This window comes from Podarcis melisellensis (assembly GCF_964234715.1).
Source record: "Podarcis melisellensis genome assembly, chromosome: 7".
NCBI classification, from domain to species: domain Eukaryota; kingdom Metazoa; phylum Chordata; class Lepidosauria; order Squamata; family Lacertidae; genus Podarcis; species Podarcis melisellensis.
In genome coordinates, this window is record NC_138539.1 from 89,155,860 (window position 1) to 89,181,765 (window position 25,906).

At 40.6% G+C, this 25,906-nt stretch overlaps 1 protein-coding gene across 4 annotated transcripts in view; it reads left to right on the forward strand.

The window, feature by feature from the left end:
• Window positions 1-25,906, forward strand: part of CFAP61 (cilia and flagella associated protein 61) — a 177,446-nt gene that overhangs the window by 112,973 nt on the left and 38,567 nt on the right. For 3 of the 4 annotated variants that reach the window (XM_081917728.1, XM_081917727.1, XM_081917730.1), the window contains exons 19-22: window positions 4,985-5,083; window positions 9,103-9,271; window positions 16,168-16,342; window positions 23,915-24,207. In XM_081917728.1, coding sequence (XP_081773854.1) covers window positions 4,985-5,083; window positions 9,103-9,271; window positions 16,168-16,342; window positions 23,915-24,207 — 736 coding nt within the window. The remainder of the gene's footprint in view (window positions 1-4,984; window positions 5,084-9,102; window positions 9,272-16,167; window positions 16,343-23,914; window positions 24,208-25,906) is intronic. The other variant, XM_081917729.1, reaches the window with a different exon arrangement.

Below are 25,906 nucleotides of genomic sequence, written 5' to 3' on the forward strand. Positions count from 1 at the left end.
CATACATGTTTCTTAATTATTTGTATAGAATCACAAAGTTGGTTTGCATAAGACACACAGTCTAAGCTTGGTTGGTCTTCATCGATGTTGCTTCCTCGTTTGGTGTTTGGACTTCCAGACAGAGAGGCAGGAGTCAGTTATAGTCTGTTGCCAATGCCTAAGCCAACACCGCTCACTTTGCTGTAATCAATAAAGTTGTGGCCTAAATTTTGCCCAATAACTTAAACTAAAATTACGTGTCAGTGTGAAGTTATTTTCAGGGGAACGGCTTGGGGGCCTCAGAACACAAGCAAAACTAAGCAGTTAAAGCAGGAGCAGAATATACACTAAAATCAAGATTCTAAATTGGTTTGCTTAACTAAAATCATTTTTACCCCTACCCCACAAGCAGGTGGGATCTCACTAGGTGTAATTCCACATCCTGGATGTCGTAACCAATAAGGGTGTCCACTTGGGTGTCTCTTGGGTGTCCACTAGCCTCTGAAATGGAACAAAGTTTTCAGATACAATCACATTGCAGGGTGGGAATCTGATATATTCTGGATATTTTAAGATGCACTAATAAAATATGCCTTGTTATAACCACATCTTTATCCTGAGCAGTCACTTTTATAAATCCACACAATGCTGCAGTTTTATAATTCATTCCTGAATTTATAAACACTCCTAGGACCTGGATATTAAGTCCACTCAGCCTTTCTTGATTTTCTTGCAGGAGAGACACATGCTAAAAATAGAATCAATTTTAAACCTGATCTTTAAAAAGGAAGCCATTTCCTCTTCATTATTCTTACTGCCTAATTATTTTGCATAAGCAGTTAGCACAGGAGCAGAAAAATATAATTCATTTTCAGGCAAACTAGTTACTGTTATTGGGGCTTTGAAAAGATTTAAAACATAAATGTTTTTTAAAATGCTGGAAAGATATAACCCCCCCTCTTTTTTTTACTTTTGTTAAGGTGCTAACATTAGTCACTGCTGTTTTTGTCGCAGAGAACTGCAAACTAGAGTAGCATCTCAGCTTCTTACCTGAGCATGGAAATAGGCTAAGGAGCATTCCTTTAAAATGTGTATGTCCCACTGAGATAGAAAATACCTCCTGCATTTTTCACTGGTGCTTCTTTATTTTCAGTAGAGTGGCATAAAGAGGTTTTAGTAGCAAGGTGTTGCCTTAATGGATCTCATAGACATTGTTTTCATTGCCCTCTCATGCTTCTCCAGTTATGGAAGTGGGGCTACGAGGGGCCTTGTACATCACAAGCCATGTTCCATTACTGATACAGCTTCTGCATTTCTGAAGAACCAGGGATCACAATTTCAAGGGTGCACTGTAATGTCAGTTGTGAATGCCACATTAATATTTTAATTGCCAGCTTTCCCAATAACCATGGAACTGGTGATAGGGGAAAAGTTGTATATCTCAAAATAAATATCTATATTGCAGGGAAAGATGGTCACTTAAATGTGCACGTACCATTCACAGTGGATAGCACTTCCCTTGCTAATATATAGATACATTTCGTGAAAGCACTGATTTTCTGTTTAGAATGAATTCTTATTTCCTTTTCCTTCCGTTGGGGCTGTTTAGCTGTCTAAAAATAGCTTAGAAATTGCATGCTTCTAAAACCTAACTTGTGACAGAATAGCTACAAGTCCTGTTATCTTGTAGCCCAATATTACACAATATCCTGCACAGCTGTCTTGTTTGGCAATAGGTAGCATAATGCCTGCTGTTTAATTAGGCTTTTAATCTTACATTTGTCTGAGAATGTCAGGAGTCTTCCATGTCGCCTGCTGCTAATTAGTTGACTAATTAAATAGTTAGTGCTTACTTGCTGATCACAGGGCTAGCATGTAATGAATGTTTTAGTAATTGTTATTGTTTTATGCTATCTGCCTTTTGCCACATGAATTGGCTGGAATATGTGCCCCCTTTCCCCACTGTTTTCCCCTTCGTACTGAGGGTAAATTATTCCAAAGCAAAACAATACAATGGTTTGTCATGTGCTCAGTCTTACTGGAGTAGCTTCATTCAGATATTGTCTCTTTGCATGGGACAGAGATAAATAGGGCATGTTCTATCTTGCCTTGTTGTGAAATCACATTTACAGTGGATGTTGTCCATGACAAATGTGCCACAAACCCAGTAGAGAAAGTGCCTTAAATTTGCAACAATCAATTTAACATATGTAGTTATACAGTACATCCAAACATATTTTTTGGGAATTATCTTTAAATATATTCTTTTGCTAGCATAAATTGAATACTTCTAACCTGGGTTTTATTTTCTCTATGCACAGATCTCCACCATGTCTTTCCTTTCATTTCAGTAGAGGGAACAGTTCCTCATATCCATCCCTCAACTGGTATAGAGCAGCCCCACCACTGAAGTAGATGAGGAGACAATTTGCTCAGCATGTGAATCAAATGTGAATCAAAGCACACACAGACCTTTGAGTTGGAGACAATATTCAGCTCTGTGTGTTTGTGTGAATGGCAGTGTGCAGAGGCTTCCATACATGAGACAAGACCTAGATGTTCACAGATTCAAAGTGCACATGATACCTGTATTCAGGCACAAATAATTGTACATGTGTAAAAATGCTCCATATACCATGCCAAATAGGCCACTTTGCACCAGACTGTGGTATGGCAATGGGGGACAAAAACAGCATTGAGATTTCCATATATTATCTGACATTCCCCACTAATTTATCTTTCTATCCTGCTTTTCTTCTGCGGACCTCACATCAACATACATAGCATGGCTCTGCAGCCACTGACCAGGACCAGATTTACTCAGTTTGAGCAAGATGATTGCATTATCTGCCTTCAAACCATGTGCTAGAATATTTGCCTTCTAATGGTTAAGATTTACAAGTTAGTGTAATGCTCACAGTGTGTCTGACATTTACTGAAAAACATTTTTTGAATATTGCTGGGAAAAGGTGTGTTTTGGTTCATTAAACAAAAAAGTAACTACTCCATCCATTGGAATCATTAAAAGTACTGATGATCTGACTGATTTGCCATTAATGAAAAACGTAGAAAACAGCAATCTTTTACAGTTTCTTGTATTTCCAATAAATTGGCAACATGATCCTTTTTATTTTAAAGCCAAGGATGTTGAGTCCTTCTTTTCTAGCTGCCCTCTAAAACCAGGCAATGAAACCCAATACCTTTTACTTATTTCCCTAGATACTCTAATCCCTACTGCTTTACAAGTATCTTTGAGCTGTTCTTCCCATTTTGTAGTCACAGCAACATGAATCTCTGCTGGAATTATTTGCTTCAATGATGCAGGTGCACTTGTTTAATGCTTCATTGGGTTGAGCTCTTAACTTGAAGCTTTGTTTTTTAACCAAAGGGAGCCCAATGCTTGTACAACACATGGCATCCAGCATTCTTAACCTACCTTAAAAGTAGAAGCAATTCTTCTTAGAGATATTTCATAATTTCCCTCATTTTTTCCAGTGACCAGAAATTTATTTTTGTTGTATTTGCTTTCAGATGGATAGCAAGGAATATAAACCTAGGATATATGAATCACTATTGTGTCTGTAATGAATTGAGTCCTTAATCAAAATTATTGCATAGATGTAATGCAGTAATTCCCAATTGTGTGCTGTGAAGAACTGTTACTGTGCAACAAGCAAAAAACCCCCAATTATTGGCATGCACACAGCAGGGCTTATTTCTGAGCAAATATGCACAATCTTGTATTGTAAGAGTTTTTGTGATTCAAAATGTTCACCAAAAGAGGAGGCTGTCCCCTAGATCTACATGTTTCACTACCCTGACCTTGCTTCTTCCAATCAGCCTCTTCTTGAGGCAGTTAATTCTGCCCATTTTTAGATTGTGTGTGATTGAATGATTTCAATCATAGGAGCCAACTTCTAGGGGCTGTGGGGGCTTCAGCTCCCACAATAAAATATTTGAGGGGGCTGGGCCCCCACAAAGTGGATGGGCATTCCCATTCAAATCATGTGTGTGCACTTCATCATGTGATTGATTATGCAGGGTGGGGCTTACCTAGACCTCCACAATATTTTATTCATGTTGGCACCCCTGATTTCAATCCTTGTGTTTCCAATATTTTGGAAGTGGACCATCTGACTGGGTTGCCCCAGCCACTCTGGGCAGCTCCCAGCAAAAAATAGTAAAAGCATTCACAGAGTGGGTGCAACTACTGAAAAGGCCCTCTGCCTGGTTCCCTGTAACCTCACCTCTTGCAATGAGGGAACTGTCAGAAGGCCCTTGGAGCTGGATCTCAGTGTCCGGGCTGAACGATGGGGGTGGAGACACTCCTTCAGGTATACAGGCCCGAAACCATTTAGGACTTTAAAGCTCAGCACCAACACTTTGAATTGTGCTCAGAAACATACTGGGAGCCAGTGCACTCCTTTTAGGATCAGTGTAACAAGGAACTCTGGCTAGTTAGATAAAGGGGGTGCTCCAAATATCTTCTCCATGGTTATGCCAGAGAAGTAGAGGGAAGTGGAAAATACATATTCCAAGTCCTTTTCACCTAATGATAAACTATAACTTAACCATAGTTTAGCACTGTATCCAAATCAGCCCTGCGAAATATGGGAAGAGAGCAGCTGGTAGAGATTGGGTTGTCTTAATACTCTTCAGTGAAGGTCTCACCCTATCCATAAACTGCATTTCTACATTAGGACCAAGAATACACTGAGCAGTTGGTTCTACAAATATATAGAAATTATGGCAACAATGTGTGGTTGTTTTTAAGCATCAAAATAGTTTGTGAAAGCCAACTAGATTACTAATGACCACATTGGCAAAGCATATACCTTTAGTTTTTGCATGATTGCATATGAAATGCTGAACAACCAAGAAGAACTCGTAAGTTGGTGGGGAAGTCAATTGCTTACAAGTACTAGACACGAACATAAGCTAAGTCTCAGCAGTGGTGCCTCCACAAATCTGATTTGGTCTTTCCCCCCTTTCCCCCCTCATTTAGTCCACATCTGAAATTTAACAACCTAACCTTGATTTCAACTCATGGACTTCCTGGGAAAGAAGAGTCAAATTGTCTACATAACCGGTTTTTATCTAACAGGTTTGTTTAAATCATTTTCAGTAATGTTGGACAGACTGAAATGTAAACATTCTTTTCAAATAGTGAAATATATATCTGTTATGTGGCTGGTTTGTGTAATGAATGACAGGGACAGTTGTCATGTTTGGCTTTCCTACTTTCCTGTGATCCCTGTCATCTGTCCCTACCTGATCACTCCTCAATTTGCCTTTTTAAAATGTTGGGGATGCCTTTTACAATGTTGTTCGTGTAAAAGTCTGACTGAACTTCTATTCTTCAGGTTTCAGCCCATAACCCCAATGTTCCTAAAATTTAAAACTCACAGACTGGAGGGGAGAAGGATGCATCTTTCTAGCTTAGGAACACATGCATGTAACTGTTTACACTTGATCATTAAGACATCAAGTGTAGCTCACCATTTCACCTGCTGCAGCTGGTAACCTTAATTTTGAACTGTTGATAGCCTATTATGGTATATCAGAACTTGTGGGAAGACTGGAAATTTATAACCAAAAGGAATAATACCTTCTGCTTTTACATCAATTCAGGACAAGTCTTGCTGAGTAAATGACTCCATAAAGTAGTCTTCAGCAATGAGTAAGGGGACAGCTGGTGATCCAGATTTCTGACCCCTGTTCTAGAGGGAGTTCTACAAAAACCAGCAATTCAAGTATTGCCTTCTTTGTGTAAATTCATGATAATGATGGTAGATTGTAATATTTCAGTAACATCTCTATAAGCTTTAAAAATAAATGTGGAAGAAGAAATAATTATTGTTCTTAGAATCAGCTTTCAGACTTGGGGCAGGATCTCCTCACCCAGGCAACTGGGCAGACTGCAGCTTGTGACTCTTCCCAATGGCAGAAGAGCCTGGTGAAGGGGGGTGGAGATGATGGAAATCCCATCTCCAGATTTAAGCCTAGCTGTCTGGGTGAAAGATGCTCCACAGTTACCAAAACATCTGGTGCTACATGACCTTGGTTGAGGATATAATGGGAAATACTCTGTTTCAAAAGTTTTTAACATGGGGGCATTCCAACCAAACATGAATAAATTAACCAGGTTTTCCACAACCCTTTCAACATAAAGGGGAAAGAGAGGGGTTAATTTTTGCATCCAGTACCAGCAGAGAATGACCTTGAGTGAGACCTCCTGTAAGAGAGCAGAGATTTTTTTAGGGGGGGAGTGGTCCAGTTACCCTCCCATTTGTGATTTTCAGTTGGGTGGCCTATTTCTGATTCCCACACCATGTGGAGGCCTCTGACATCTCTCACAGGTCAGCAATGACTCACAAGGTGTCAGTGAAGTTAACTCTTTATCCAAAGAAACAAAACAGCTCAGGCCTAGTGAGCACAGCAACCCTTCCCAGTAGGTCTTGCCCCAATGAAGCAGTTGCTCCCACCACCTGCCCTGACACATGACCATTATTTCTATGAATAACTTTGCATCTCCATTCACGAGAGCTATCACCCTATATGATTTGGCTTTCATAGGATCTCCCTGGTTTCAGAAGTAGTATCAGTTTTGAAAAACACCATGTTTGTGGTGCTTCCACCACCTCTAGGATTGAATTGACTTGTCGGACATAGACACAATAATGGCCATTCAAAGGGGACACTACATTGGTGAGAAGAAGCTTTTTAAAAAGCATTTCACAGTGAGCTTGCCCCATGGCTGACTAAATTGTACATTCTTTTTAAAGGTCCAAAGATTTAGTTAAACATGCTTTAGTCACTGCATTGGTAAGAGGTCCATTCTTCTGCCCCAGTGTGGTTGGGCTGATATCCTAGAATATTTCATTGTGTATATATATATATATATATATATATATATATATATACCCGTGAAAATCTACGAAAGCAAATATATATATATATATATATATATATATATATATATATATATATATATAAGTTTGCGGTTTTTCAAAGATACAAACTACAAAAACACAAATCACATATATTTCTAATACACATCTATTTGTCTTCCCTCCTCCTCCCCTTTGTGATTTCTTTTTAGCTTTAATTTTTACACTGCATTATCTACATTACTCCATCTCTAAGTTATTCTTTAGTTTCTCTTAAAAATATGTTTAGCTGCTTGTTTTACATTTACCCTGCTAATGAACTTATTTGCATATATGAATTTTCCAATTACTCCACAATTTCCCCCCAATCTTTAATATTTTCTTCTTGGTTTCTTATTTACACCTGTTACAATGGTGGCTTTGTTGTATTTTAGGTTTCTAACATTCCATAGCACTCTGCAAATTGAATCTTTGAGCCCATAGTGTTCAAAGAGAATGACCACATCTCTTGGAACTTCATCAGTTCTGCTTCTGCCTCTTGGAACCCAATGGGATCTTTCCATGCCATTGGTGGCAGTGGCGTGGCGCTGGTGTGGGGCTGCCATGCAAGGAACTTCTGGGCACACCACAGCCCTCTCTGTTTCTCGGCCATCCCAGCGGCGAAGCTCCTTGCCGGCCATGAGGCAAAGGAGGCGTAGCCGCCCCGGAGGCCCTGCCTGGCACAGCTTCCCTCTCTGGGCACTCTTCTAGAGAAGGGTGCCTGTTGTGTGGGCACAACCAGCACCCCCCACCCTCTGCAATGGCACAACGGCCCTCTCTCTCCCTGGAGCTGCTGCACCGGGCCTGTTTCCCTTTCCCTCAGGTGAAATCCCCAATGGAGAATGAATCACGAGCAACAGTGGATTTTTCTTTTTGGAAAACAGGTTGCAAAAAAACTTTATTATAATAGATGTAAACAATGAGTTTTGGTTCTTCTTCTTCCACAGACATGTAACAAACAGTGCTGTTGCTTTTTATTAAAACATATACAGTACTGTTTCAAGTTATAGGCTGTATGCTGTTCAGGCTTAAGGTTACTTTCTTTTACACATCTCCCATAGGTATAAATAAAAATTATTATTATTATTATTATTATTATTATTATTATTATTATTAAATTCAGGGTGAATATCCAGTCATTAATTGAGCCGTGTCGGCCCCTTCCTGGTTCTCCTATAGGCCTCCTGTGGGGGGGGGGGGTTACCCTTCTTTCACTGTCTGATTGTTCCTCCAGTTTAATAACTAGTCATTAAACTCGTTGTTTCATCAGTGTGAGCATTTCTGCTTGCCAGACCAAACAGTCTCCTCTTTCCTACCCCTGTATATTGGCCTGGGCTCTCCTATCACTCCCCAGGCTGATACAGGGGTTGGGGAGGGAGCCCCATTGTGCTAGTGAAATTCATTGCACTTGTTTCCGCTGCCTGACTAGTTGAATCCAGCCCATAATGTCCATACCTCAAGGAATTTACAGTTTAACATAGTTGCAATGTAAATTAGCATCTCCACACTTTATTGTTGAATTGTCCTACTACTCATCATAGTTGAAGCAAGTAAGGTAAAGGTAAAGGTAAAGGTACCCCTGCCCATACGGGCCAGTCTTGACAGACTCTGAGGTTGTGCGCCCATCTCACTTAAGAGGCCAGGGGCCAGCGCTGTCCGGAGACACTTCCGGGTCACGTGGCCAGCGTGACATCGCTGCTCTGGCGAGCCAGAGCCGCACACGGAAACGCCGTTTACCTTCCCGCTGGTAAGCGGTCCCTATTTATCTACTTGCACCCGGAGGTGCTTTCGAACTGCTAGGTTGGCAGGCGCTGGGACCGAGCAGCGGGAGCACACCCCGCCACAGGGATTCGAACCGCCGACGTTTTGATCGGCAAGTCCTAGGCGCTGAGGCTTTAACCCACAGCGCCACCTGCGTCCCTATTAGTTGAAGCAAAGTATGATTCAAACTTCATATGTATTTTAATATCCTATTGTTACATTTACAGTATTTTATAACGTGATCTAATAGAACGGGTTATTGTTTTACTTGTTTGTTTCAAGTTCTTTATACTGAATAATTTCTCATTGTGGACTTCAGTAAACTTCTGTAAGATAGAGCACTTGATGCACTCTGAGACTTTAACCAGCTCACCAAGTATACAATTCATGCTTGCAGTCAACTAATAAAAAATCACATGTTCTTTTTTCACAGCCATTGTTTTAATGAGAATGACTACGCACTGATGTCACTTAGTTCATGGATTAATGTTGTGGTTGGAAAAATGACTGGCATAGACAGAGCTGCAAAACATGTACTGGTTTCCAATGGGAGAAAAGTGCCTTATGACCATCTCATTCTCTGTGCTGGCCAGCAGTATCAGGTGAAGATGGAAACTGAATGAATGACAACCCACAAATGTAGAGAAATCAAAGAGCACAGAGAAAGTGACTTCTTTGCAACAATAGAAAATTTGCAATTCTTTAATGCACCAAACTTAATACAGAATTTTGCTTAAATACAAGTAAAACATAAATTTCAGAAGTTGGGGATGCAATCCCATGCACTTCCACTTAAGTGTAAACCTCACTAAACTCAGTGAGACTTAAATCTCAACAAATATGCATTGGATCGGACTACATAAGTCCGCTAGTGGAGATCACGAAGGGCACAATCCTGTTCTCTTTCACAGGCCCTGCTGAAATGAATCAGAACTATAAAACAGCTCTTCTTGATATCAGTAAGGATATTTGCTCTGAGTAATGGGTGACTTTAATTACCCTCACATGCTCCATTCACTACAAAGTAGAGGGAGACTCCACTTTCTACATTACTCCATGGAGAGAATGTCCCACTTATTCCTATTTTCTGGTTCCTGTTCCTTAACCAATTTCTGATCCATAGTAGGACCTCTCCTCTTATTCAATGACTGCTATGCTTCTCAGAAGTCTTTGGTGTAGTACTTTGTCAAAAGCTTATTGAAAATCTAAGTACTGTACATAGTGTCAACTAGATCACCTCTATAATGTTTGTTAACATTCTCAAAGAATTAAAAAATATTAGGGAAACCAAAATTGCCCCTGCAGAAGTCATGCTGGTTCTACTTCAGCAAGACTTGCTCTTCTGTGTGCTTGGTAAGTCTATCAATCTTTGAGTTCTTTAAGAACTCTTGAGTGGATGCCATCTAGACTCAGTGCAATGCCAGTTTTTAATTTGTCAATAAGACTTAGAACTTCCATCTGTTGCCATCAATATTTGCCTCAGTTCCTCAGAATCCCTGTGAAAGTTAGTTGAGGTTCAGGGATCTGAACTATTTTACTTAACAAAATTTGCATAGCATTTAGGATAGGGGAGTGAGACAGGGATGCATTTTGGCCCTTACTTTGTTCAGTTTGTTTCTGAATGACTTAGCGGGAAGCTTAATGGACCCTGATGGCCATCTTCCAAAAATAGGGACGAGAAAGACCCCTCTCGTTGTATGCAGATGACACGGCCATCCTCTCCCAAACCAGACCTGGCCTGCACTACCAACTAAGGAAATTCTCAGACTACTGTTCTGGTAATGGGTTATCCATCAATTATGAAAAATCAAAAGTCCTGGTGGAGAAGAGATTCTCCCCGAGTAAATGAGTACTGGATGGTCACAAACTAGAGCAGACCAAATTCTTCCGGTACCTAGGTCTTCTATCCCATCATTCCAAGTCCTGGAAACATCATTGGCAGACCGCCTATCAAAAGGCGGAGGTAAGCAAACTGGCTATACTTCGATTCTTTTATACAAGGGGAGGCCATTATGTTTCATCAGCCATTAAGGTATTTAATGCAAAATCTGTCTCTCAACTCCTCTAGGCCTCAAACATCTGGTTCAATGGCTCATTCTCCAGGTTTGATGGCTTCCAGGCAAAGTTTTTCCGGTCCCTCCTACAAGTTCCAAATTGTGTTCCAAATGCAATACTATTTTTTAAAACAGGTGAATGTCCTCTATCAACTAAAGCATGGTGGGCTGCCCTGAGATACTGGCTCAAGATCTCTGTCTTTGGCCTAGGGAAGGAGTTACTTCCATACCTAAACAACAAGGAGTTTACCAGCTTTATGGATGAAAATTATGGTTAGAAAAGCCACTTGGCTTGGTATGCCACCTTCTCTCCTGTACCATCTGGGCAATGATACTGCCCTTGAATCTCTGAGGCAAAGGCTCTGGGACATATCACATAGTGATCTCCGATCTCAATCTCATGTTATCTGTAGCCCATTAGCAGTAGGAATTCACTATGGGTTCGAGTTTCAGATACCTGCATATCTTAGAAATTTGTCTGTACCAACATATCAGTGTCTTTTCACCAAAGCCAGATTATATTCCTATCAGAAGTGTTAAACGGCAAACTGAGAAGTATCCCTTATCAAAATAGGATCTATGTATGCTCTCAGGACGTTGACTGCATGAGGCATATTTTATTGCATTGTGGACAATATGATCAAGCTTGGGAACTATTGATTAAACCACTATTGGCAAATTGGGCGGGTCAATCTGAAGTCTACTATATCCAATATCTTCTGGACTGTGCATATCTTCTGGATATCACAGTGGCCGTGGCAAAGTTTCTTTCAGTAGTCATACAAATCAAAGATCAACATAACATGATTAAACAAATTATATGTGTGTGTGTGTGTGTGTGTGTATACACACCGTTCATGGATCACTGCCTTGCTGTGGCGAAGGGGCTTGAATAACTCAGAGATGCTATGAGCTATGCCCTGCAGGGCCACCGAAGATGGACAGGTCATAGTGGAGAGTTTTGACCAAACGTGATCCACCTGGAGCAGGAACCGGCAAGCCACTCCAGTATCCCTGCCAAGAAAACTCCATGGACAAAGACAACAGGCATATAAAAGTTATGACGCTGGAAGATGAGCCCCTCAGGTTGGAAGGCGTCCAACATGCTACTGAGGAAGAGCGGAGGACAAGCACAAGTAGATTCAGAGCTGATGCCGAAAGGTTGCTCAGTTGCGGATATGCCTGGAAGCGAAAGGAAAGTCCAAAGCTGTAAAGAAAAATATTGCACAGGAACTTGGAATGTAAGAACCATGAACCTTGGTAAGTTGGATGTGGTCAAAAATGAGATGGCAAGAATAAATATTGACATCCTGGGCATCAGTGAACTAAAATGGACGGGAATGGGCAGATTCAGTTCGGATGACCATCATATCTACTACTGTGGGCAAGAAACCCGCAAAAGAAATGGAGTGGCCCTCATAGTCAACAAAAGAGTGGCGAAAGCAGTACTGGGATGCAATCTCAAAAATGATAGAATGATCTCGATACGAATCCAAGGTAGACCTTTTAATATCACAGTAATCCAAGTTATGCACCAACTGCTGGTGCTGAAGAAACTGAAATTGACCAATTCTATGAAATTGACCAATTCTATAAATGACGCCAAAGAAGGGTGTTCTTCTCATTATAGGGGATTGGAATGCTAAAGTAGGGAATCAAGAGAAAAAAGGAACAGCTGGCAAGTTTGGCCTAGGAGTTCAAAACGAAGCAGGGCAAAGGCTAATAGAGTTCTTTTCCAACAACACAAGAGACGACTCTACACATGGACATCACCAGATGGGCAGCATCGAAATCAGATTGATTATATTCTCTGCAGCCAAAGATGGAGAAGCTCTATACAGTCAGCAAAGACAAGACCTGGAGCTGACTGTGGCTCAGATCATCAGCTTCTTATTGCAAATTCAAGCTTAAGCTGAAGAAAGTAGGAAAAACCACTGGGACAGTAAGATACAATCTAAATCAAATCCCTTATGAATATGCAGTGGAAGTGGGGAACAGATTTAAGGATTTAGATTTGGTGGACAGAGTGCCTGAAGAACTATGGATGGAGGCTCGTAACATTATACAGGAGGCAGCAACGAAAACCATCCCAATAAAAAGGAAACACAAGAAAGCAAAGTGGCTGTCCAACAAGGCCTTAAATATACTGGGGGGGAGAAGACAAGCAAAATGCGAGGGAGATAGTGAAAGATACAGGAAATTGAATGCAGATTTCCAGAAAATAGTAAGGAGAGACAAGAAGGTCTTCTTAAACGAGCAATGCAAAGACATAGAGGAAAACAATAGAATGGGAAAAACCAGAGATCAGTTCAAGAAAATTGGAGATATGAAAGGAACATTTTGTACAAAGATTACCATAATAAAAGACAAAAGTGGAAAAGACCTAACAGAAGCAGAAGACATCAAGAAGAGGTGGCAAGAATACACAGAGGAATTATACCAGTAAGATATGGATGTCTCGTACACCCCAGGTAGTGTGGTTGCTGACCTTGAGCCAGACATCCTGGAGAGTGAAGTCAAATGGCCTTAGAAAGCACTGCTAATAACAAGGCCAGTGGAAGTGATGGCATTCCAGCTGAACTATTTAAAATTTTAAATGATGATGCTGTTAAGGTGCTACACTCAATATACCAGCAAGTTTGGTAAACTCAGCAGTGGCCAGAGGATTGGAGAAGATCAGTCTGCATCCCAATCCCAAAGAAGGGCAGTGCCAAAGAATGCTCCAACTACCGCCCAATTGCACTCATTTCACACGCTAGCAAGGTTATGCTTAAAATTCTACAAGGAAGGATTAAGCAGTATGTGGACCGAGAACTCCCAGAAGTGGAAGTTGGATTTAGAAGAGGCAGAGGAACCAGAGACCAAATTGCAAACATGCGCTGGATTATGGAGAAAGCTAGAGAGTTCCAGAAAAACATCTACTTCTGTTTCATTGACTACGCAAAAGCATTTGACTGTGTCGACCACAGCAAACTATGGCAAGTTCTTAAAGAAATGGGAGTGCCTGATCACCTCATCTGTCTCCTAAGAAATCTCTATGTGGGACAAGAAGCTACAGTTAGAACTGGATATGGAACAACTGATTGGTTCAAAATTGGGAAAGGAGTACGGCAAGGCTGTATATTGTCTCCCTGGTTATTTAACTTTTATGCAGAATTCATCATGTGAAAGGCTGGACTGGATGAATCCCAAGCCGGAATTAAGATTGCCGGAAGAAATATCAACAACCTCAGATATGCAGATGACACAACCTTGATGGCACAAAATGAGGAGGAATTAAAGAACCTTTTAATGAGGGTGAAAGAGGAGAGCGCAAAATATGGTCTGAAGCTCAACATCAAAAAAACTAAGATCATGGCCACTGGTCCCATCACCTCCTGGCAAATAGAAGGGGAAGAAATGGAGGCAGTGAGAGATTTTACTTTCTTGGGCTCCATGATCACTGCAGATGGTGACAGCAGTAACAAAATTAAAAGACGCCTGCTCCTTGGGAAAAAGGCGATGGCAAACCTAGACAGGATCATTAAAAGCAGAGACATCACCTTACCAACAAAGGTCTGTATAGTAAAAGCTATGGTTTTCCCAGTAGTGATGTATGGAAGTGAGAGCTGGACCATAAAGAAGGCTGATCGCCTAAGAATTGATGCTTTTGAATTATGGTGCTGGAGGAGACTCTTGAGAGTCCCATGGACTGCAAGAAGATCAAACGTATCCATTCTGAAGGAAATCAGCCCTGAGTGCTCACTGGAAGGACAGATTGTGAAGCTGAGGCTCCAATACTTTGGCCACCTCATGAGAAAAGAAGACTCCCTGGAAAAGACCCTGGTGTTGGGAAAGATCAAGGAGAAGGGGATGACAGAGGACGAGATGGTTGGACAGTGTCCTCAAAGCTACAAACATGAGTCTGACCAAACTGCAGGAGGCAGTGGAAGACAGGAGTGCCTGGCGTGCTCTGGTCCATGGGGTCACAAAGAGTTGGACACGACTAAATGACTAAACAACAACAAACACACACACACACCATTTAATTGTTTTAAAAAAACCAAAAGACCTCAAAGTGGTTTGTTGTCACGGTGATAGATCTCCAATTATGGGAGCTTGTCTACACACAGGGTAGCACTTGTGCTATACAATTGCTAAAGATGGGACTACAGTGGTGCCTCGCAAGACGAAAATAATCCTTTCCGCGAGTCTCTTCGTCTAGTGGTTTTTTCGTCTTGCGAAGCAACCCTATTAGCGGATTAGCGCTATTAGCGGCTTAGCGGCTATTAAAGGCTTAGTGGCTTAGCGGCTAAAAGGCTATTAGCGGCTTAGAAAAAAGGGGGGAGCGAAAAAAATCGCAAGACTCACAAGACATTTTCGTCTTGTGAAGCAAGCTCATAGGGAAATTTGTCTTGCGAAGCGCATCGAAAAACGGAAAACTCTTTCGTCTAGCGGGTTTTTTGTCTTGCGAGGCATTTGTCTTGCGGAGCACCACAGTAATAAACTGAGGGCTTAATCCAGACAAGATGGAGATTTGGATGTGGTGAAGTTGTACATCCTCTGAAAGAGCAGGTTTGGAGCAGGGGAGATAGATTCCTCCTAGATCCCTCTCTTAGGTAAACCTCTGCAGGTGAGTGTCCAAGTGGTACAAATGGTTCAAGGTGCCTTTTACTAAACTTCAGCTGGCTCTCTAACTGCAGTTTCTCCAAAATAAACCTGATCTTGACTGATCTCCATTTGTCCAGGTTATATTACTGCAATGCACTATATGGGGTGTCCATGAAAGCTGTTTGGGAACTTCAGTTATTATTATAATAATTCATTATTTATACCCTGCCCATCTGGCTGGGTTTCCCCAGCTACTCTGGGCGGCTCCCAATAGAATATTAAAAACATGATAAAACATTAAACATTAAAAACCTCCCTAAGCAGGGCTGCCTTCAGATGTGTTCTAAAAGTCAGATAGTTGTTTATTTCTTTGATATCTGATGGGAGGGCATTCCACAGTTAGTGCAGAATACAGCTGCTGCTAGATTACTGTCTGGTTCCCATAAATTTTGCTTTATCTTACCATATCTTAAAGTGATAGCCATTGCAGTTCTTTATTTTCCCACACAATTTGAAGTGTTGTTTTTGACTGTTAAAGCCCTAATTTACCTGGAAATGGAATGTCTTAAGGACTACCTGCTTCCTTGTGGTACTGCACATATCTGAAGATGGAGGCCCTTACACAGTGGTGGCATCCAGACTGTATTTTCAATGTTTCAGAGCAAATTAGAAATACAAGTAGCTTCCCCACACTTTTGGTGACTTTGTTGTGTGCACCCGCTGCTGGAGTCATTACTTTTCCCTAGCTAATGTATTGTGATAGAAAAGTACACTACAATTTAAAAAATAAATCCATGAGGAAACTGATGTAATCAAACAATAATACTGCAATTTTTATTCATCTGTTAATACAGGCCCCATGTCCTACTGGTGCAGATATCAAAAAATTGTTCACCAACAGGGAGGTCTCAACAAACTATAGGCAAAGATATACAGGAGTAGTGCCTTCCAACCTTTTTGCTATTTCTGACGATGAAGATGCCTTAATAGCAATGAAGTATTTAAAAGACAAAGTTGTTAATACCTCAGGTAAGGAGGATAGGGGCTGTTGATGCATTTTTTGGCTGAGTGTATCTCCATTTTCAGCATATAATTATAGCCTAATTAATCCTTGCAAAATGCTTCATCTGCCATTATTTGTTTTAGGCATTAATTTACAACTTCATGTCAGTTTGGGAGGCCATCATACTTTTTTTGCTTGAAACAATCCATAATTTGTTTAGAAATATCTATAATTATTTCATGAAATAAGCAGAGTCTGGCCTTAATCATTAATTAACAAATTAGATAATTTCATTGGTAAATGTGTTTTGCAGTTATTTACAACATTTTTAAATTAAAATATGCTGGAAAGAATATGAGATCTGAAGCACAGCAGATTCATTGGACTTTGAGCTTTCTGCATGTTCTGTACAAGTGTGCCAACGCTGTGTGCCACTGGTACCATGCACATTATGTTAATATAGACACATATTTGCCCCTTCATTAAGATGCATAGATGTGCTTTAGGAGACTGTTTTCACATTTAAACCTGTTTCTGCCAACTCCTATGCCAATCCACATAGAATTCCATCATTATACATATGCAGGGGGGTGTCATGCAGTTTTCTACCTTGTGAGCAAACAGATCTTCTCAGTTGTTGTAATAGAATGGGGTATTAAATTACCTGCCCTTCACCAGCAGGTCCCAGGGTGGGTTACAACCATTTTAAATTCATTATTAAAAACAGCTACAGCTAATTACAGTCACATGAATAGGGTGGGTCCTGAAAACACATATCTCAGGTATCAAAGGCCAGGGTAAAAAAGTACATCTTCAGCATTCACTGAAAACTCTACAGTTATGTTGTCATGTGTTCCTCTGTGGGGAGGGAATTTCACAACTCAGGGGCTGCTGTAGATAATGCATTTTCCACCAAACCTCTGAGGGTCTGTAGGGAAGGAGGGTGATCTCTCAGATTATTTGGAGTCTAAATCATTTAGGGCTTTAAATAAACACTAGCATGAGCACCTTGAATTGGACCTGGAACTGAACTGGCAAACAATGCAGGTGTTTTGGGTTATATAAGTTCTAAAGATAACCCCAGCCAGTAATCTGACCTGTTGAAGTTTCCGAGTCATCTTCAAGGGTATCTTCACATAGAGCACATCATTGTAATAATGATGTCCTTGTTCCTTGCAGAGGCATAGCAGAAATAACTTTCTATATAATATAGAAAGGCTCTTCAGACTTGATCTATGGGGACTCTCTGCCCCAGTGATGAAGAAAATATTATCTGTACCTCAGGAGTGGATAGAAAATATGCTCTCCACCTTTGGTCACCTGCATTGCTGCTGCATCTTGGGACAGGAAGAGGAAAGATAGTGTTGAGGCCGCAGTTGGAAACACACAGACTCCCCCCTGTCACAGTATGCAGCCGTGACTCAGGAACTGGAGGTCAGGTGACCAGGCTCCCCTCTCACCTTCTGCTAATATCTTTTCTGCTTAGGAGCATTTAATTTTGTTTCTACTTACTATGTTTCAAGACTGAGCCCAAACATTGAAAATATGCCAGGGCTGAAGCCTGGTGACCATGGCAGAAATTAAACTCTGCTGAGAATACCCCAAGAGACTGGAGATGCTATAGTTTTCACTGCATATCTGACTTCCTCCAGTATAAGAACACTTTCCATTGGGATGCTTGTGATAGTCTCATCAGAAACTTCTATGTACAAATTTATTGAATACACTATGCAGCAAAGAGCTCTCAACCAACACACACACACACACACACACACACACACACACACACACAGAGTTTGTGTGTGCAGGGGTATAGTTACAAGAGATAAGGGCTCTGGCTACTAGATGACCATTCTAGGATTTTTAGGAAGTCATTAGCTTGCATCAGGCGTCCTATTGGCGAGACCCAGTTTTCTGAGTGCATGTTCTGGAGTCTGGGCAATAAGAGCAGTACAGAATTCCTATTGGTGTACCGACCATCCCGCTGCACCAAGGACACCCTGCTCAAGCTTTTTCAGATTGTGGCGGATGTTCTCCTGGAAACAACTAGCCTGGTTGTCTGGAGGGATTTTAACATCCATGCTGACACGACCTTACAAGGGGCCGCTCAGAACTTCGTGGAAAGCATGGCCTCCATGGGGCTGTCCCTGAATAAGTTTATCCATTCTTGTCATGTGCCTCTTCATTGTCTGTGGCAGTGTGGATGCAAATCATTATGTTAGTGATCTAGGAAGTCTTTATGCATTGTACCAGTGACTTCCAGGGTTGGGAGGAACCCTCCCTTTACCTATTGTACTAGATTTCCCTGTTAGAATTAAGCAGGATATAGCTATTATAATTCTGATTCTAATGGTCATTCTTAAGTTTCCATTCATTTTCAATAATGCTAAATGGGCGGATGCAAGAAGCAAAACTGCTTTAATGGATCACTTATTTTTCTATTTACCCAAATGCAGGTTGTAGCTCTTCTAAAAACATGCTTGAAGGAATGTTATAGCTTTCAAATTGTTGTACATACATCATGAAGCTGTAGCTCCAGCTAATGTGCTTTCTTTTTAATGTGATTTTTGCAAGCCTAAGAATTCAGGTCATACTAAGATCATGAAAGTTTTGTATTCCCAGTTATAGGAAATGAGTGAGATTCTCAGTAGTGGGACAGGAGCATCTAATAGTAAGCCATAAATCCATTGTAATGGGCTTTATTTATGATTGCTGTAACTTCTCTGAATAATAAAGTTTTTCTCTCAAATATGTTTTCATGTAGTGAAAGCATATTTGGAAAATATTACGATTCTATTGGATTAATATACAGTGGTACCTCTGGTTATGTACTTAATTCATTCCGGACGTCCGTTCTTAACCTGAAACTGTTCTTAACCTGAAGCACCACTTTAGCTAATGGGGCCTCCTGCTGCCACCGCGGCACAATTTCTGTTCTCATCCTGAAGCAAAGTTCTTAACCCTAGGTAATATTTCTGGGTTAGCAGAGTCTGTAACCTGAAGCATATGTAACCTGAAGTGTATGTAACCCGAGGTACTACTGTAGTTTATTCTGCAATTACTATCTAAAAGGCATACATAGGATGTTTATAATATATTGAAAACATGATTTCTTGAGGCCACATAGAGAACATTATTTGTCTTGTGGCAAGTAAACGTAAATTTAAATTGCCTTCAAAAATAAAGGATTTATGCTAATAGGAGTGTTGTTGTAGTTAAAGAAGACTGTGGGTCCAATAAAGGATAGTGACAAAAAGGATGTTAACCAAATTCCCACCTGTTCAAGGTGTAAAGCCCTAGAATACTCTATCTAGAACAATTGGAGCACTAAAATTTCCTCACTGGATGAAGTGGGCTTTCTTTTTGCTTTCCCCCCTCTGGTATCTCAATTCTGGTCCATGAGGATTAAAATGAGGAATTTTCTCCTTTCCAGAACTTTGGTTTCTTATTTCCTTTTTTCTTGAGCATCAGGAACAGCCACACATAGAGAAAGATACTTGGTGGTGTAGGTGTTAATTCCTTTGGGGAAGAGCAATCAGAGAAGAATCCCTTCCTTCCCTCTATGCTCCCCCCACCCCCCAACATTCCAATATTTTCTCTGTTTGACTTGCTTGCGCATTTGTTCATAACACTTTGCTTATGCTATTTTGCACACAGAACTATGTGGTCCTTTTGTTGGAGACAGACATGGTGATGTGCCTGCTTTGGTTCTGTTAATTGGATTTGATGACCTTTGAGTCCCAGCTCTGTGGGTGGAATTCAGTGTTGTGCTTTTCCTGTCATTCCATCTGCACAAGCATTCCTGCTTGCCAGAAGGAATGACACACACCCCACTTTCCCCATGCACAGTTCTGGGGTTTTTCCTGACCCCCCCAGAGCCAATGTGAGGCACACTTAGGGAGGAGAAGGGGGAAAGCCCTGTGGTTCAAGCAGAAGTCCTTGTGCAGGACTTCTGCTGACAAGGCTGTTTAGGTCAATCCTGCTCTATGATGCTTTATGCATGAATCTATTTAAGATACAGTAGCTCGCCTTTTTCTGACATGTTAAGTTACTTAGATTTGTAGCAGGTTGGCAATATAGTTCTCTGTGTTATGGTGCAATGCTGGCTCTTTATGCTCATAATATGTTATTCACTACTGCAGAACATTAAATTTTTAATGTTGATCTTGTCATAGTTACACATGCCCTGGTTACATCCAGATTTGACATCTGCAACTGCACTATGTGGGGCTTTCCCTTCAAAAGGGTATGTAAGCTTCACTTGGTGTACAATGCAGCAGTGTGACTGATTTATGGGGGCTTGGGTGTTTGAGTTTGGTTCCGGCTCAATTCAATGTGCTGGTTCTTGTCTTCAGAGCACTGAACAACTTGGAACTCTCTCCTCTTACATGAACCTGTACACATACTGAAGCTGACAGGTGAAGCAAGGGCAGCCCTACCATGAGCCACACTGAGCCACATGGCTCAGGTGGCATATAGAGATGGATGGAGCATCATGTACCCAATCTGCTGTCCATGGGATCACTTGCCACCATTGCTTCCATGGCAATGTCTTGTTGGCTGGCTGGCCACCCAACTGCTGTTGCTCCTATGGGTGCTTGGATGCCAGCCAACCACCACCCAACCTGCTGTCTGCCTCTGCATGCTGCTATGTTGCTAGCTATCAACCAGTCAGCAAGGCTTCTGCTGAACTCTGTTGACCTCTTGCCCTATCCTTTGCTCTTCCCCAGAGCAAGGCTTCTCCTGAACTCTGTTGACCTCTTGCCCTATCCTTTGCTCTTCCCCAGAGCAAGGCATTCTGGGTGTCGTGGCCCTAGCAAACACCTGCAGCACCTGCTGCCAGCTGGGAATTAAGTTTGAAGTTATTTTATATTTTAAAATAATTTTCCATCATCATTACAAAGCAATAGTGGTGAAGATGCTCTTCAAGGCCACCTCACACACAGATGCAGCACTGTGACCGTTGGGCTACCACAATAAAAGAAGTAAGCTGCTAGGAGGATGTCTTGCGTCTGGGCCCTGAGTCTGGAGAGAGACTCCCCAAATACCTCTTGGAGGTGGAAGGTCTCCCTCAGAGAAAGCAGGGACCAAACTCTTGAGTGCCTCTGTGGTTCACAACTAGAACCCTGCCTCTTTAAATTCCTGAAACTTCACTTGTGTTGGGCTTTGGCAATCCCCAATCCTTTGGGGCTGTAAGTGTTCAAATAAGTTTTGAACCTTATCAGAACAACATCTGTCTTCGCTGGCAATGAGCTCTCCTAGGGCCTGCAGAAGCTAATACTGACCCAGATCGTTCTACCTGGAAATTTGCCATCCATTTTCATTGCAGAAAATCGGCTGTTGAAGTTCACCCTCCTTTCTTATCACCTTATGGCTTCTTTGGAATAAAACAACATAGACATATACAATTGTTTTCTTCACCTTGTTCTGAATGGTGAGAAATCCAGTACAATCTTTGCTGGCTCTGATTCTTCTGAAAATGAGAAAACTGTAGTCTTATTTATTTATCTTATTTGTACACAGCTTAATGTAAGTAGAATTTCTAAGCTGTTTACAAAGAATATAAAATGTTCATTAAAATTTACACTGTTTTGGAGAGTTATATGTATGAAGTAAATATTTTTTAAAATGCAGCTCCAAAGCTACACCACTCATGCCTTTTTATGAAGGACTGGATTGTGGTCAAATTCCAAAACTATTTCTTTGTTACTTACCCTAATTCAGCAGTGTTAACATAGCAGAATATCTTCAATACTACTTTTGATTTTATAGTAGGATTTGAAATGAATATTGCTTTGTAACATTTCTAAGTACTGCCAACTGGGACTAAAATAGTCCCAGACAATTCTCATGCAAGTCAGGACAGTCGCAACAAAATAATTAGAAAACTTAATACTACTGAAAGGAATGTCTGTTTTGACCGTTCTCTAATTTTGAATATTTGTAAATGTATCAGGAATCAGTTTTCTGTAAAGAAGAAAACCAACCATAGGGAATATTGTATCTCCAGCTAAATGCTAATTACATTTAATCAACTTTTTGCTCATCCAAAAGGGTGCCCCTGTTTAATTAGGTAATAAATGGGTTGTTTTTTTAAAGTATTTTTAATGTAAGTGCTTATAACAGCTTCATATGGTGGGTGTCATCTCGAAGAGGCATCCCCCTTCACACATACAATAGAATAAGTATTCTAATATTAATCTTGCTGTAATACAAACATTGCTGCCTTGAGCTCCTTTGGGAGGAAGGGCAGGATAGTAATTTTACAAGTAAAATAATAAATATATAACTTGAAAAATAAAGTCTTTTTGCTTCATAAATATGTTTTTAATTAATATGCACATTTAATTTCTAAATCAGCTAAACCAGGGGTGGCTGGTGCCCATCGGGAATGGTGCAGCAGAAGGCATGGAGGCCAACAGCAGATGGAGCCAAAGACAATGATAGCCTGAGCCAACTAATTCTGGTTTTGTCCCGATCTCCCTGCCGAGTTCTGCAAGGGCAACACAGAGACTAAGGAAGAGGAAGATGATAGTCAGGGCCACCCCCCTGAGTCAGGCAGGTGTGGGTTGGTTGAAGACAAACTTGAGTTGATGGGGCAGTACCCCATTTGCTCTTTTGGACCAGCCTCCACAGAAGTAAACCAGGCCATTCTTTAATCAGGAGTTAGCCCTGGTTTGTACACCATGTGTGCATAATGGAAACTTATGAACATGGCAACCCCTTTCTTTCAATGGGCAAAAGAGAATTACATGCCTAACTTTTTGTTTTAAATTAAGTGGGATTAAGGACCACTTTACAAATTGTGAGGCAGCAAACCCAAGTTTACCACTAACAACTGCAGCTAACCAGGGCTCCTGAATAAGTTCCCTGTTCATTTCTCCTGTGCATCTAACCCATTCACACTTTATTTAGGACCTACACCCCAAAATACAGTATAATGCTAGAAAGCTTAACTTTGCTTGGAATGAGCCCTATACATATTTATTAGACAGGCCTTCAGTTTCTTTGGGTTTTCCTGCAGCAAGTCCCCAACTCCTTAAGTGAATGTTCCCTGCCCATTGTGGATTTCATTATATTTGACCAAGGAAAAGAAACACGAGGAAATGGTAGATATGTAAGAAACACACATTTTTTCCCCTGGTTGATGAGAGAGAATGATGAGAGAGAATCCTCTGAATTCTGATAGCTATGTTACTTCTTCTCTCCCCTCCCCCAATTCCCCATATCCTTTTTGCAGGACTTTTAATTTTTATTTGAAAGTACTGTAACCAAACAAAAGATGAGAAATGGCTGGGTAAAGGAGCTTGCTAAAGGTACCCCCCCCCCCGAAAAGGTTCTCAGACTAAAGGGTTTCAAAATCTGGGGGCATAATTAATGTCCAATTCTGTGTTAAGTGCTTGCTACTTTGTCGGATGTATTCTGTAGAGTCTTCACTAAATTATCCTAGCAACTGTTGCTAGGTAACATTGTTTACTTCATAGCATCAGAGCAACAAGAGGGTCACAGATCAGTTCAGTATTATTATCATCTGAGTTACACTAATAAGGTTTTTATTATATGTCTTAAATTATTTTTTCTCTTTTCTGCCCTCCCAGGGAATGTTATTGTCTATGGGAATACAATTGACATTTACACTACTATAGCAGCTCTCTTATCATTAGGAATTAATGGCAGCCTCATACATCTTGTGCATCCTCCATTATGCTCAAATGTTACTTCTCTTAATAACAACGCAATAGAAAATGCTGTCCAGAGAGCCCTGTCCAGAGCTGGTGTGACTGTGTATCATGACAGTCTGCTGGCCCAGTGGAATGATGGCACCCACCCGGACCCAATTGAGTTTGCATCTTTCACTACTAATACAAAGCCATTCAGATTGCAGTGTTCTGTAAGTATATATGTCTTTGTTATGTAACATCCTTCCATTAAGCAGAGGCACTGAACTATTGAATTTAAAGGATGCAACAATCCACAGGGACATCCTCTCGTGCAATGAAATGAAAAAGAGCTGTGCAGGGGCATTTCCTTGTGGTGGCTGAATTTTTTAAACACAAATCAACTTTTAAAATAAATTTTCATAACTTGTTTTTATTTTAATGTTCATTTAAAAATGTTGCTGTTTTCTGAGAACTGAGCCCATGTCAGAATGATAATTAAAGGTATTGCTTTGCCAAATTGTCATGAAGTTCAGGTTTTGATCCAAAAGTTGCTGGTAAGAGAGGTGGGAAGATCCACCAAAAAACAAACCCTCTACTGTTCCCTGTGCCCATTTTTTCACATCTAAAGCAGTCAATGTTTCTCCAAATTGCTGTTCCTTCAGCAGCCCCTGCCCTTGAAAGAGTCAGAAGCTAATCTGGAATCATGTTCTAAATACTGATACCACGTGAAGCTATATGATTATGTCATGCTAGATGAAGCCTTTTTCATCGCCCTCACTCTGAAGGTGAAGGTGTGCATGGAAGGAGAAAATGCTTTCGCATTCTGTTTGTGGTTTCAACGCCCTCCAAGCCTAGCCCTGTGGAATTATGTTTGACCAGCTGAGAAAAAGAATGTGGATCTAGATGCACATTCAAAATCAACACCCTGTTGAATATTAATTCAATGTAGGTGAATGATATCATCACTTGGATGCCCATCTGGATACAGATGTTCTCCATCTGCATTTCATTATTTTCAGTGGACATACATTCAGATGATTATCAAAATGCACACATTATGGTCAAGTGCATTTGACAGGTGAGAAATGACTTAACTGAGGAGTTAAATTAATGTATTCTTCCCCCCATTAAAATAATATAATTGGTGTTTTGATTAATTATTTGGTTTAAATGTTGATTAGAGTCAACTGATGAATTAAATTAATACTTGGGGAGTGCTTAGGAAATTGTAACTATATGCTATGTTTTTGGTTTTGCTTATGTTTGTTTATGCTAATAATGAAAGGAAGAAATAGATAAATCAATGGATTACTGTGTTTTGTACATAAGTCAGAAATTTATGGAGCAGTAAGATAACATCTTTCTCAGTTAAGATGTCACCAAAAAGATACCCAAAGGGGAAAGTGTCCCAGGAAGAACAGTATGGGTTTCCTAATTTACAAAGCATTTCAGACAATAAACAGAGCAATTTAATTTAAGAAAATTACAGCACAAGGCTATCTGCCTTCCCTATTCCAATTTGCTATTGCAATTGAACCATTCACCATTGCAACAATGGAAGATTCACAAATACGAGGGATCAAGCTTAAAATGGGTCACATTAGGATCTTCCTATATACAACTGATGCCACATTGTCTTAAGAAAGCCCTAGGGAATCTTTAAATCATGGGTTCCAAATAATTGACAAGTATGGAGCTGTATCAACATATAAAATACACAATCAGAAAGTGGAAATGGTTTCAGTTGGGGTCCCTTTGCTCAACATTATAGGTTGGAAATTAGTAACCATCTGGTTATACACGTATGTATAAAATTAGGTAACAGTATCAAAAAGAGAGGGAACTATTGTTAAAAAAAAATAAAAGTGGATTTTTGTAAATAGGAAAAACTGAATTTGTCATGAATGCCTCAGATAAATGCTAGCAAGA